At 44.7% G+C, this 13,753-nt stretch overlaps 1 protein-coding gene across 1 annotated transcript in view; it reads right to left on the bottom strand.

The window, feature by feature from the left end:
• The window catches only part of PAPLN (papilin, proteoglycan like sulfated glycoprotein), a 419,313-nt gene that overhangs the window by 34,256 nt on the left and 371,304 nt on the right, over window positions 1-13,753 (bottom strand). Inside the window, exons 21-24 of the mRNA XM_078659503.1 lie at window positions 9,192-9,329; window positions 7,015-7,142; window positions 2,723-2,885; window positions 2,282-2,419 (exon numbers count right to left, since the gene is read on the bottom strand). Of these exons, the coding sequence (XP_078515629.1) occupies window positions 2,282-2,419; window positions 2,723-2,885; window positions 7,015-7,142; window positions 9,192-9,329 (567 nt within the window). The remainder of the gene's footprint in view (window positions 1-2,281; window positions 2,420-2,722; window positions 2,886-7,014; window positions 7,143-9,191; window positions 9,330-13,753) is intronic.

Raw genomic sequence — 13,753 nt, 5'->3', positions numbered from 1 at the left:
AAAAATGCTGCAGTACATTTCTGATTTTGTGAAGCCACCAATAGTTATTGCTATTTTTTATAGGGTTTATTTCTAAACTAATGTGAATAATATTTCGGTTATACTTTTATTATATTGTTCCTTTACCTTTAGTTTAATATTCCTTTTGTGCCAGAAAGGAGAGGTGAGTGTTTTTTTTGCCCAGAAAAAAATAATCCTCCTAACAGAAATGCTAATTTTAGCTCAACCAATCAGAAGTCAGGCATTCACTGCTACCTCCAGGCTCAGTGGGAGTGCACAGCGGGGACATGAAGGCCTGTGTGTCTGTCTGTCTGTCTGTGCTTGGAGTACCAGGGGCACGCGGGGGCATCAAATGTAGGTCTGAGAGGGCTGATCCATACTTCACTTTCACGATATGCATATTATACCAATACGTGTAATAAATCAAAATGCAACCATGAAAATATCCAGTAGTTATCCTGAAACTCTGACATGCAGGACACTCCCAAATAAATAAATAAATAAATGTGATGGGCACATGTTGTCAGGAGTTAACAGTACTTGTTACGTGCACGCATCCATCATTAGGCTACCTCACTTTAGGCTCAGGTCCATAATTCTGAGGCAGACATTCAAAAGTGGTTAATGCCCTCAGCAGAGGGCAGAAATGATTAATGTTCATGTCTGGATATAAGACTGAAATTTAAGACAGCATCTCTCAAGCGTCTACAGTTCAAGCAAAGACTTGTTGACTCAAAGAGAGGGTCAACGTGCAAGAAAACACATTTCTGTGACAAATAGACTTTAAAATGGGTGTCTAAAAAAGGGAAACAGTAGGACAATGTGGCTGAGGCTCTTTTCATGCACGGTATGCATATTAATACACATTGTAAATGCATGTAAGTCTTGAAACAAGTGACCTCATTTAGAATTTCAGCTCTTAGGTGCTGCTCAAGTGATTTCCACGAAAATGGGTGATGGAAGGCGCTTTGGTTCAGTAAAGGATCCTATGTGTAGCACATTTTCAACACAACAGAACTAACAAAAAATGGGAACATGACTAAGATCACTGGCTTTTCTTTATTAAATGAAAACATATATGTGATTCCTGTTTTCTCTCTCCCTAAAAATATTCTTTCCCCAGTGCAAAATAGTATCACATTAAGCAGCCTTCTGCATCTGGTCTCATAATCTCCCACATTGTTAATTTAAAATATTGGATGGAATGCCTGAGATCAGAGTGCAATCAAGATAAACCATGGCTTGCATACACGGTACCAAAATTGATCTATGGCACCACAAAATAAGTAATGGTAAGTAATTTGAATCACAATGGCCAGTGCCTAATTGGTGCCGGTGTTTTCCGGTGCTGAGCACCTGCACTTGATTCTTGACCCCAGCGCTTTTTTATGACATCCCACCAAATGGTGTCGCTGTCTGCCTATTTTTAGTGGAGCACATTAGTTTTAGCAATTCAATATGCACTGAAACAATAATAGAAGCACTTACAGGCCATTGGTACTAGCATTTTGCAGCACTGGCAGAGGCAGTGGGTGATGCAAGCTGCCGTTTAATCCTAGGTGATTCTAGCACTTATTTCCTTAGAAATTAAGCACTGACAATAGCCAATAAAAATCTCTGTCACATTCATGTTTCAAACCATCTATATTGAAGCAGTAAAGAAAGGTTCTGAAATGGCCTTCTGGGTCATGAGAATCCATGTCACTGACTCTGAAAACAATCCACTCACTCCCTTTAGTGCCATGTACTTCAATGCCTGTTGAACACCCTCAAATACTTATTACACCTGTGCTCATAGGATCACACTTTATGCCCTCACATACACAGCAGCTGAAACTGAGGTAAAGACCACGCTCCAAACACGGAAGTTCCTTGAAGACAGAGATTACCTCTTCTTCATGAGAAATGTAAATACTCCCCCTTTTCCCTGGTTCTCCAGGCACGGGAAACATCCTTTACGACAAAACTTTCACAACGCGGTACCATTACCACGCAGGTTTTTTACAACGCAAGTCGTTACAACGACTTGCGCTGGGGGGCGCTGTAGGATAGGGAATAGTTTAATTTACTATCCAACACCTTCCCTACTATCCACGGGGACTGGAGTTGGAATAGTAAATTAAACTATTCCACTATCCAGCGCCCGTTGTAACGACTTGCGTTGTAAAACCTGCGTGGTAACGGTACGCGTTGTGAAAGCACGTGTTGTACCGTCATACATCCTCCAGGTACTCACTCTTTCAGCTACAAGGCCCCTTGAGGTGTGTAAAGTTTAACCTACCTGGAAGAGGACAGAGGTTTTCCATCCTTCTGCCACTGCACCGTAAGACTGGGGGAGAGGCTCATCTTACAAGTCAGTTTGACTCGCTGCCCAAGGTTTGCATCGACCACATCTGGCCCGTCCCTGCCCGCACTGACCCTGGAAGCAAAAAAGAAACACAGGACACATGTAGCACTCTTCTTGCTATGGCATGGGTGTAATAGGCTCTCTGTTGATGAATGGGCTTCTAAGCTATCTACTGCAGAGGAAATGATGTTTCTATACTAGTCATTGCACATACTAGCAGATTTATTCTGGAATAAGGGTATGAAAATGCTAAGTGACATGGGTGGGTGATCTCCAACACGTGGTGTGGGAGGGGAGTTAGCCAGACAAATCTGGTCATTTGAAGGAAAAGAGGATATGATCTTACAATGGTGGTCAGGCGGAGTCCACATGTACCTGGAGCCTGAAGAGGCCACGCGACCTCCTTGCTGGTTAACCGCAGAGCCGCTATGCGACGTAGACGTATTTCCAGTCTTGATTTCTCCAGTGGAAATTCTGTGTCTGCGGCCATGGCCAGGAAGAACTTGGCTTCTTGCGCCTTCCCGTGATCTTGAATCCCCTGCAAATGGACACAAAGTTAAAATGTCATCCATTCATGGTCAGGTATATTTCTAAATGGGTGAATGGGATGCTTTGGGAAGGTAGTGATGCAAATCCTATAGGAGCTTTTCACATTGATTGAAATATGCATAGAGTACACTTCATGTGGATGTACCGCTGGACCAGTCAAGTAAACACACTTAGAAAAGCATATGTGGCACGACATCACTAGGGGGGTAAGGATGAAGGAGGGCATCAGTTGACTGAAACGCCACTTGACCCACTTACCTTTCTGTGGTCCTTATCAGTCTTTCAGTTCTACCTCTTCAATTGGAATTTTAACTGAGACAAATCACCAGTTCGTGTGTAACACTTTGAATTGTGTCAATTCCATAATGAGGCGTGTGACAATAAATTTATTTAGGTGAAGTGTTGCTTCGCAAGGTTTTGCAAGGTGTGGAACATTGCATGGATTGGAGCTTGCCCCAGGCAAGGTTTGTTTTAATAGCAGGAAAAACAACTGTAAAAAAACGTCCCAGCAGACCAAAAAACAGATCAACAAACAGCCCAAAAATGGCCCGCACACTGACCTGTCAGACAGCCTGTTAGGGGACTGCCTGATTGCCCAATGGGCTAGTCCCTTCTTGCAGAAACCCAGACACCCGTGCACCATGGCGCAAGGCTGCACTCAGTGCGCCAGAGCAGGGAGAGAGAAGGAACGCGTCATATCTTAGTATATAGGGCACGTTCCTGCTCTCTCCCGTCACACAATGCAGCACAGCAAGTTGTCTTGCTGTGTTGCGTTGTTTGACTTCTTAGTAAATCTGGCCAAAAGTCTCCTTCCCTGACTCCACTGCAGTCTGTTCTTCAGGTGCGTTAGGTCCCTTGTACATGTCCTCATCACTGTGGCGTCGGATCGTCAACGCAGCGTCTCGAACCTTAGACATCACAGCTCCATGGAACTAGAAACTCCTCAGGGCTGCGTAAGTTAAGGTTCTACTGGGGGCACAAACCTCTGGGCCAGGGTGCAGCCTTGCAAAGCTCATGCTTCCTACCAGGCACCTTCTTGAAAACTAAATTTGACTTTGAGGTCAGTTACTTTTACTTTTGACTTTGTGGGTTGGTAATAACATTCCTCCATGGGTGGTGGGGATTTGACATTTTGGGCAGATTCCAAGGCATTTTCTCATGAGTGATCTCAAGACAAAAGGCTGAAATATCAAATCTTAATGAATCATTTTTTACTTTTTCTCTGGCACATAAGCTCCTGGAGAAACCCTACCAGTAATAAAAGAATGTGAGATGACATCTTCTATTGGGTTTTGACCATCTGTGATTGCTAACAGACTGCACTATTTTGGGGTCTATCTCCACCCCAGAGGGTGCAAGGATATTGTTTTTTTTTCAGATTATTCTAGTCATTTTAACTGCCCTACATTTTCTTTATGGAAATTAAGTCCAGGGGGTTCATTTAGCACGACTATAGCTAAAGTTCACCACCATATTGACACAATTATTTCTTCAAATGGTGCCTTGCCTCCAGGACGCTAACAATTAGGGGAAAAGAGTCAGCAATAATAGGTCTGCCATAGCATGGCAGACCTGTCTGCCCTTTTTTAAACCCCAAATGGGCACTCTATCTTAAAAAAAGTATTTCTGTACCTGATATGCTGGGAAATATCTCCCAGAGCACATGTGATTTCAGTACTTTTGTCATCTGGGACAATGGTTTACGCAGCCAATCCAGGCAGGACAAAATCCAGTGCGCATGGCCTTAAACAGGAGCCATTCTCACTCCATGTACATCAGCAGCAGTGCCACCGAATGGGCTTTACCAGTCTCTGGGCTGGTGAACAGCTACCTGGCCACGAAAACAACCATTCGTGCATACTAAATAGACTCTGGCATGAGAGTGGTGAGCAGATGTGTTAGCCAGCCACCTATTAATAATGGCTGCCCTATCACTGCCCACCGCTAAATGTCTGAATTTAGGGGCCGATTAGGATGGCGGACGGACTTGCGTCCGTCCGCCACCCCTGAGTAGGAGGGACCGTCCGCATGGGCAGCGGCGGTCCCTCCATTGCAATTAGGATGTGACCGCCACCCTGGCGGTCACATCCTGTATGTTTTACATTGCGGCGGGTGCTGCTTGAAGCAGCACCCGCCGCAATGTAAAAAACGAAAGCTGTGCATTTGCATGCACAAAGCGGCAGGCACCGCACGGTGCCTGCCGCTTCGTGCACGCAAAGGCAGGGGGGCACCATAGGTACCCCCCATTGTATTGTATTGTATTGTAATTGCATTTATATAGCGCTTACTACCCCTGACGAGGCGTCGAAGCGCTTTTTCGGCGGGTAGCACGCTACTCCGGGACCCACAGAGGATTAGTGTTGAATTAGTATAGTGAAACATGCAAGTACATTTTAAGTGGTGGATAGGTTAGTCAGTTATTTGGATTTGGAATTATAGCAGAAGGATAGATGAAATATGAGGTAATTTCAGTGCACCCCCCACGCAACCTTCACCCAGGGGGCCCGCAACGGGCCCCCAAAGTGATTGTCCGTATGCTTTTCCACGGCGGAAAAGCCGCCGTGGAAAAGCATTACTTTCCCTACATCCTAATATGGCTGGCGGTGTCTGATAGACACCGCCAGCCATGTTAGTGTTTTTCCGCCGTGGTCGCCTTCCGACCGCGGCGGAAAAGCGGCGGACACATTGTGAGACCCACCAGCCATCCTGATTTGGCAGTGGGTCTTTCAGGCCTCCTCGGCGGATTTCCCGCATACTCCGGGCCGGCGGTGGCTTCCGCCGGCCCGGAGTATGCGGAAAATCCGCCATCATAATGACCCCCATAATGTTTATCTGCATCTGAGGTCCAAGTCTTGTACCACCTTCTGGAGTAGGCCTTGGTGGTGTGACCCAGCTACATTTGTATGGCCAGGTGTAAAAAGAGGGAAATTTGGAGGGATAGGTACAAGAAAATGTCGGAGCGTGGTGTAATACCAGATTTGGCAACGCTGCGCACTGACATTTTTAAAACTCTGGAATGCATATATATAAAAATCCCGTGCATAACTGCGTTTCCCTACCTCTGGCGCTAAGAAAAAGCTGCTTGGAGCCAGGGTGCCTGCGTTGCATGGGCGATTATTAATGTGCAAGAATAGACACCTTCCTGCACATAAACAATCTTTAAATGCAATTTGTGATTTTTTTGTTCTGCAGAATGCAGCACACACAGAAAAAGCAAAACACGAGGAGAAATTAATATTTTTTCCGCAAAAGCCATCCCAAGACCAGGTTTTAACTGGCCTTAATTTTTGGCGCTTCCCCAGCCTTTTTAAAAATGGTGCAGCATGAAAAACAATGGGTGTTGCGGTGGAAAGCCCTCTACAACACTCATTGCACGCCCCTTTGCCACAGTGGACTGCTGCGGCAAGGGGCATATTTACAAGGTGGCTTAACGCCACCTTGTAAATATGGGGTAGAGAGCAACGCTACCAGGGCATCAGAAAAAGTGACGCTAGGGTGGTGTTAGCGGCTTGTGAATATGTCCTTAGGTGATCCGGTTGGAGTGCAATATTACCTGAGACATTGGAAAATGTGTGCATAATTTGAGCACACACCATAGATGTGCCCAATAACTACTGATTTCCTCAGAACCCAGAGAAAAAGCCCTGCAATGTCACATATGATTTGAAGGCTCTCATTTATTCAACAAAAAACAATATTCACTCGCCCCTGCCAATCGAATATGCATGTGTTTAGATCTTTATTTATATTCTCAATAGAAATCACTACAAAACAATTCTCTCATTCTGTACACTAAAAATATTAGAAGGGTGACTTGCATAAAAAAAGAGCTTAAATGTTAAAACATACATATTTAAAATATTGATATCAAAACCTGCAAAACCGAGTGTCAAGTGCTGTTTTGACTTTTCACAGTGCTAATTAAAGGCGCATATCATGGGCCATAATGACTAGAATCTGTGTTTTCCTTCCTTTGGGCAGCGAGCAGGACTTTATTAGTGTTGAGTGACATCTTTTCAGGTGATAAGAGGTTTATTGAATTTCAAGAGGGGTCTATAAAGATAAACAAAAGCAGCGACCTGTATAAAAAAGTACAAAGGCCTGTTAAGAGGACCTACCATGGACTCTTAGATGGACATGATGGCTCTCCTCTCGTTGCCCATTGGACACCGTGCAAGTGTAGCTCCCAGAATCCTCCACGCTGACTTGAGTGATGACCAAGGAGTTGTCGGAGTGATAGCTGTGCCTGTCATGAGTTACATGGAAACATTGTGAAGCCAATAGGGAAGATGTAAGACACAATGAACCTTGTGTTATACTTCAGCAACCCAAAACCAGCAAAGGCCTCCAGGAGCATCATCCACTTGCACAAATCCAGCATGGCACAAAACTGCACCCACACTTGAAAATCATGACAAGACCATTATTTCATTCCCAGACAGCCAAGGACCTTCTCCACATTTATTCTGCCCAGGTATTAAATTTAAAAGTATGGCCAAGGATTCTGTTTCAGCAGGACAGCATGGGGCAAAAATGCGGCAATACTTGCCAACGACCATGGGCATGCAATAAGTCACGATAAAAAATGGGGGGAGGATATCAGAAAGATTTTCTGTGGCCAGTCTTAGCCTGATGCACAGTGAATCAGTAGGCCCAGTTGGCCTCTGCCAAGCCCTACCTACTAGTTTAGATGCATGGCCCTGGTATGAAATCTCTGAATTCCATGATATGCCAGTCCACCCCTTTCAGTGTCTTACCAACTTGCTACCCTGGAGCTGGCAATTAGTGTTCACATTACAAAAGTGGCCCCCATTGGACTGCCTGTGCATTGCTTCTGCACTACTGATATGATTGTAGTTTTGTGTAGCATAGGGAATGGTAAGCAAGGTAAGCAAGGACGGTTCATGACAGCGGCTGATGAACGTGTTGCTTTTCTGGTTCACATGTGAAAGAAACATGATTCGCAATGTCTCCCTCTTTCTCTCTCTAGCTCTCATATGTCTCACCCTTTTATTTTAGGATATAGAAGTCTGCCCCTTTTAAGCTGTGGTTGAGAAGGAGGCACAGCGATGACTCAGGCCATATACTAAAACATAATACAGAGACAATTTATCAGTTCTTGCACCTATAATGTTGCTAATTTTTGAACCTTCTAAATTGGATTTGAATCAAACTTTTAAATGAGGCTTATCCGTTGCGACAGTGGGACAAGCGAAGGTGAATTAAAAAGATTTTGCTGAAAGAGTTGGAATAAGTCTGGAAAGAAGTGTTTGCTACCAGTGACCACAACAATGTTAAAATAGAGGTATTGAGCAAACATCCTTCCCTGACATGGGCTCATGGTGGCACATTTTTAACGCTTATCAGGTGTTATGGTAACCCAGCTGTAGTCACTGATTGTAGTGTTTGCCTTGTACTCTCTTCTGATGTGCTGTGTGTGTGAAGCCTATTCCATGAAAGGAAGTAGGTGGAGCAAAGTTTGCTTAAAAAAAAGAAGATGGAACTAAAGGAAAGACTACCTCTTATGTTTCTTTGTGAATCTCCTTTTCACTGACTATATCAAAGTATGATAATAAGATGAATCTAATGTTGCCAAATCCATAGCACATCAAAAAGATCTAGGGGCATATGTATCAAAGGATGCATTTGCGATTCTCAAATAGCGATTTTTGAGGAATGAATGGGAAGACATTCTCAATTTACAATTCCCAATTAGAGAATCGCAAATTGAGAATGCAATTTCAATGGTGCCAGGGTGTCAAAAGGACACCCGGTTGCACACCTGAAATGTGCATGTGCGCCACATGGCACTTTGAAAAATGCAAAAAAGTGCATTTTTTTAAGGAAATTGCAAATTACCACCAACTTGAAGTTGGTGGTAATTTGAAATTTCTTAAGGAAAAATCGTACAACTTGGGTGCTTTTTACAGCGCATTTAAGGAATCGCAATTTGTGATTCCTTAAATGCTTTAGCAAAATAAGGAATCGCAAATTTTGCGATTCCCTGGCTTGGAGGGCTTTTCGGGATGATACACCCCAAAATGCTTTTTCCTGTTCGCAAACAGGCCGATTCTGAGAATTGGCCCGTTTGCGAATGGGAAATGGGCTTCATACATATGCCCCCTACTCTCTAACAAGCTGACTAATCTTGCATGATTTGTGACTAGTACAGAAAACTACAGGAAACTCTACTTATTTGTAATTTAGCATAATACTGAAAAGGACTCGTGTTTGCCCAATGTTGCTAGTTAGAGCCAAGATGTGTTTACAGTTAATTTATTTGAGTTTGGGGTACCTGTTCGAAGAAACTGGCCTTCCATCCTTTGACCACTCAACTTTGGTGACTGGAAAGCCACTGACTCTGCACAGCAGGCGGATGCTCTGTCCCAGGTCTGCTTCCAGCAGGGAGGTTTCTACTTTGTCCACCACAGGTCTGGGTAGAGAAAGAAGATATAAAAAGTTTGCAAATAAACTTACATACAAAATGAGCCCTCACAATACCCTGCATCTGCAAATATATTCCAACTACAAAAACACAAAACTGAGGCCAAGGTAAGTAAGGGAGTTTTGGGAGAAAAGTGAAGCAGCGGTGTTACTAGTTCTTCCACAATTTGCTTTGAAACTTAGTACTAAATGTTGCTATGTTGAGATCTCAAAACGACCCTTGACCTCTCACGCCATTAGACCTTGTTAGGCTTCTTCAGTGAGGTATAGCTGGTATACTATTGGTCTGGGTCCCTTCTGGAGGGGGTGGGCCTGCCAGCATGGTCAGACTGTTGCCACAAAGAGCAGGGTTGGTACTGATGTGCATAAGGTGGGCTTTAGTCTATAGTGGCAAGGTGGGTAAAAAACGTTAGACTGAAATGCGGACCGAGTGATTGCCAGTGGCTGAGATTAATTCAATCATTTCATCCATCGCGTTGTTGTTATTGCAGGCATCGCCCACTGTCCTGGTGCTGTAACAAGGCTGCCTTGCACAGTCTGGCACCATAGTACAAAGGTGAGTGTGCTCTGTCTAGGAACTGGGGTGCATATTACCAAGGGTGGCGATATTGATTATCGCCGCTTTAGCGGACGTTTTCGGCTGCTAAGAGACGATAATTCCATCGCCCTATTACCAAGCTGTCGCTAACACCAGTTAGCGACAGCTTGTAGGCGATAGCGAACGGTTTGGGGCCCGCTTTGCATGTCAGCGATATTTATCGCTAATGACATGCAAAGTGGGCGTACCCAACCGGTTAGCAACTGATAGCAGTCGCTAACCTCGCTATCGCCTATTACCAAGAAAGGCAAAGCGATGGAAATATTTGCGCTAAGTGCGAATATCGCCAAACGCTAACGCCTACAAATACCAGTTCTTACCATGTTATCCAATGGGAGGTGGATAACATGCTAACAGCATTTACACGCTAATGCGTGAACACGCTGGTTTTCCAGCGATATTGACGCTAATGCCTGCAATATTATCGCTTTTGAGATAAACGTTGGTAATAGGACGTTATCTCAGCGATAATATTGGGCGAAGCGCGGCGTTAAAAAAACTAACGCTAAGCTCAGTTAGCGATAAATATCGCTAACTGTTGGTAATATGCCCCAGGATTTGTAAGAAAAGAATATCCTTCCGTTACAAATCCCTGTGCCTAGACAAATTCAGTAGGATTCCACATACTGGTGTATACTATGCACTTCAGAACACATGTAGGCCCCCAATTTACTAAATTTCTACTCAGTGCAGAACACTAAGCAGATCTGCTGTGCAGCATTGACCGAGGAGGGAAAACACGGTAAAGAGCTATATGTATTTAGATTGGCATGCTGCTGGTGTCGACCCTTGCCATGGCGCTCTACAAAACTTCTTTTAGCAACACACATCCTTGCAGTATAATGCATAGGTGAGTGTGTTCTGCCTAGCATAGGATTTGTACCTCCCATTCAAATTCCTATGTCAAGCTAAACTCGGGGGGATCCTACGCTTTGGCACTCAGATTTATCATAGGATTGTGTTGCTCTTCCATCACGCAGGACGACACAAGGGCAATACAATCCTTAAGTCCCTGCATGGCTTGGTAAGTCTGGAGTAACGCAAGGCAGTGCAAGACGTTGCCTTGTTCACTCTGAGTCGTGAAGGCCTTACAGGGGTGGAGAGTGAGTGTTCCCACGCATCCACCTATGCTTTTTGCCACATTCCTAAATTTGCCAAGAATAGTTAACCTAGGAATGAGTCAAAATTGTACGCCTTCCTGATAGAGGCACAACGAGAAAAAATATCTTAATTTCTCCTCGTTGTTTCCTCTTTCTAAGGGTGCTGCATTTTGGAGCACACTTAGAAAGAGGAAAAGACATCTAAGGATTGTTTTGGTACATGAAGGTGTCCCTTCCTGCACAAATACAGTCCTGCCTGCAACTCAGGCACTCTTGCACGATGGAACAAGGGTGCATGCAGTGGTGTTAAGCAGCACATAGTGTGCCCGCACAGTTAGAGAGCAGGAATGCGCTGTACGTTAATAGATATGGCTTATTCCTGCCCTCTCCATTTGATGTAGCGCAGCAAGTTGTAGTGCTGCGTTGAGCTGAATCAAATAATTATAAGTCTGGATATGTGCCTGGCACTGCAGCACACATGCAATGCAGCTATTTCTAGGGCATATCAATGCATTCCCCGCTTTTTGTATACCTGCTTCAAGTGACAGTATTTGATGCAAAGCTAGATCTAGCTATATTAGTAGAATGGGCTTTGTGTCAAAACCTATGGGTATTTGCGGTTATACACCCCTGTAGTGCCTCCTAGATACAAAGCAGTACAAAACATTTTTTGCACTGAAAAAAGGGCACTTTTCAGCACAAAACACCATTTCACCCCCTCCCACCACCTGGCCTCCACCCCCCTAAACCCACCTCGAGCAACCTTAACACGCAATCTCTGACTCCCATTCACCTCCCCAAACCCACATGTAATAAAACGCTGACACCCCTACTCGACCCCCAGCACCACGACATTGCCAAACACATCAAAAACTACGCCAAGAGTGCCTTCCTCAATCTGAAGCTACTCAACAAAATTAAGCCATTCATCCCTACCAAAGATCTCAAACAAGCCACCCAAGTACTGGTACTGTCTAGACTTGACTATGGGAATGCAACCCTCACTGGTACAACAAAATCCCACCTAGCTCGCCTCAAAACTACACCCAATGCAGCAGCCAGCATGGCCACTTGAATTAAGAAATACGATCACATTTCACCAGCACTCAGAGAACTAAAGTGGCTCCCAGTCAAACTGCGTGCCAGCTTCAGAACTGCCTGCCTCACGCACAAAGCCCTACACACAGGAAAACCCGACTAACTGGCCGCGAAACTCAAGAGGGCTGGTCAGACTAAAAAAACCTCAGGAGCTCAAATACCCTACTTCTCATCCCTATGAAAACACGCAAACAAAAAAAGGCTGCACAATCCTTCGCCGGAAGCGCGGCCACAATCTGGAACTCAATCCCAGCAGATATCAGAACTATTGCGTCCTCAACAAAATTAAAAAAACACCTAAAAGCCCTCTTCCTCAACCGCTTCCTCCCGAAGGGATAACCGCCGACTCAACGCAATCTTTACTCGTTGTTGCTCCCTGACATTATACCACAAAGATCTACCTTCTACCTGCTCCCTGACCACCTCCTGATCCTACCCCCCAAGGGTTCATCCCAAGACAAAGTGCACTAATCAAGGTTATCTCAGGTCACACATACTACCTCAATACTGCACAGTAAATTTGGACTTCCCTATCCTATATCTATAACTCTGCTATCTAACCTCCTCCAGTTCCTCCGCCTCACCCTTAAAGGTTCACCCCAAGACAAAGTGCACCAATAGAGGTTACCTCAGGACTAACGTACTACCTCAATACTGCACAGTACTCTTGAACCTCGGAACCTATTTGTATTACGCTGCTCTACCTTATGACTCTTGCAAAAATTTGCTGTGTTTCAACCCAAGACAACGTGCACTAATCAATACTAATCTCAGGACTCACGTACTATCTCAATACTGCACAGCACACTTGAACTTCCGAACCAATATGTATAACAAGATTACAGGCTCTATTATATGACTCTTGCGAAAAAATGCTGTAAAGCGCTCCGATGCACCCGGGTCCGGCCAGCGCTATATAAAACTCCTTAAAATACAAATAATAAATACATGTGTGCTGAATAGTAAATACCATGTGCCACTTTGCCTCAGTGGGCTGCACCACTATAACCTTAAATATTTGTGCCCAAAGCAGACAATGCGCTGCAAGCATGGTTAAAGTAGTCTGCATCACTGACAAGACTGGCTGACACTGACCAAGCCACTGTCCCTTTTCCTTGAGTGTTGTCGGAGCTGCACCATCACCCTGAGAAAAGCATTTGGTGGCCCAAGACCTCTGACCCAATCTAACTCACTGTTCACCTGGTAGAGGGCCAACGAATATTGATAGACCGCCACCAATGCTGTAGACTGCCCACCAGCCAGTCCACCAGGTAGGGGCCTCCGCAGCTACTGCTTCCATAAATGGGAATAGAGTTCTCATGCCCTTGCAGCCCTGCATCTTCCCCAGAGGAGTTAGGAAGGATTAGAGATGTGCTGCAGACCACGACCAGTGGGTGAAGGTGGAAAGGATTTGCGTTGGTGAGCTTTACCTTCTGTAAATCCAGCAGTTTTTCACGTAGCCAAGACCATCTAGTATTCCATCATTTCTTCAGATCGCCAGTGTCCTGTTCAGTCTCAGCTAGAGCATTCACTTTTTAGGTCTGGCTTGACAGAGTAGCTATTTACAATACCTAATGTTATTAATTCCTTGCGACGTGCCAAATTCCACCCGTTGCT

Source organism: Lissotriton helveticus, chromosome 9 (assembly GCF_964261635.1).
Source record: "Lissotriton helveticus chromosome 9, aLisHel1.1, whole genome shotgun sequence".
Classification (NCBI taxonomy): Eukaryota; Metazoa; Chordata; class Amphibia; order Caudata; family Salamandridae; genus Lissotriton; species Lissotriton helveticus.
This window is presented reverse-complemented; position numbering and strand designations above follow the sequence as displayed.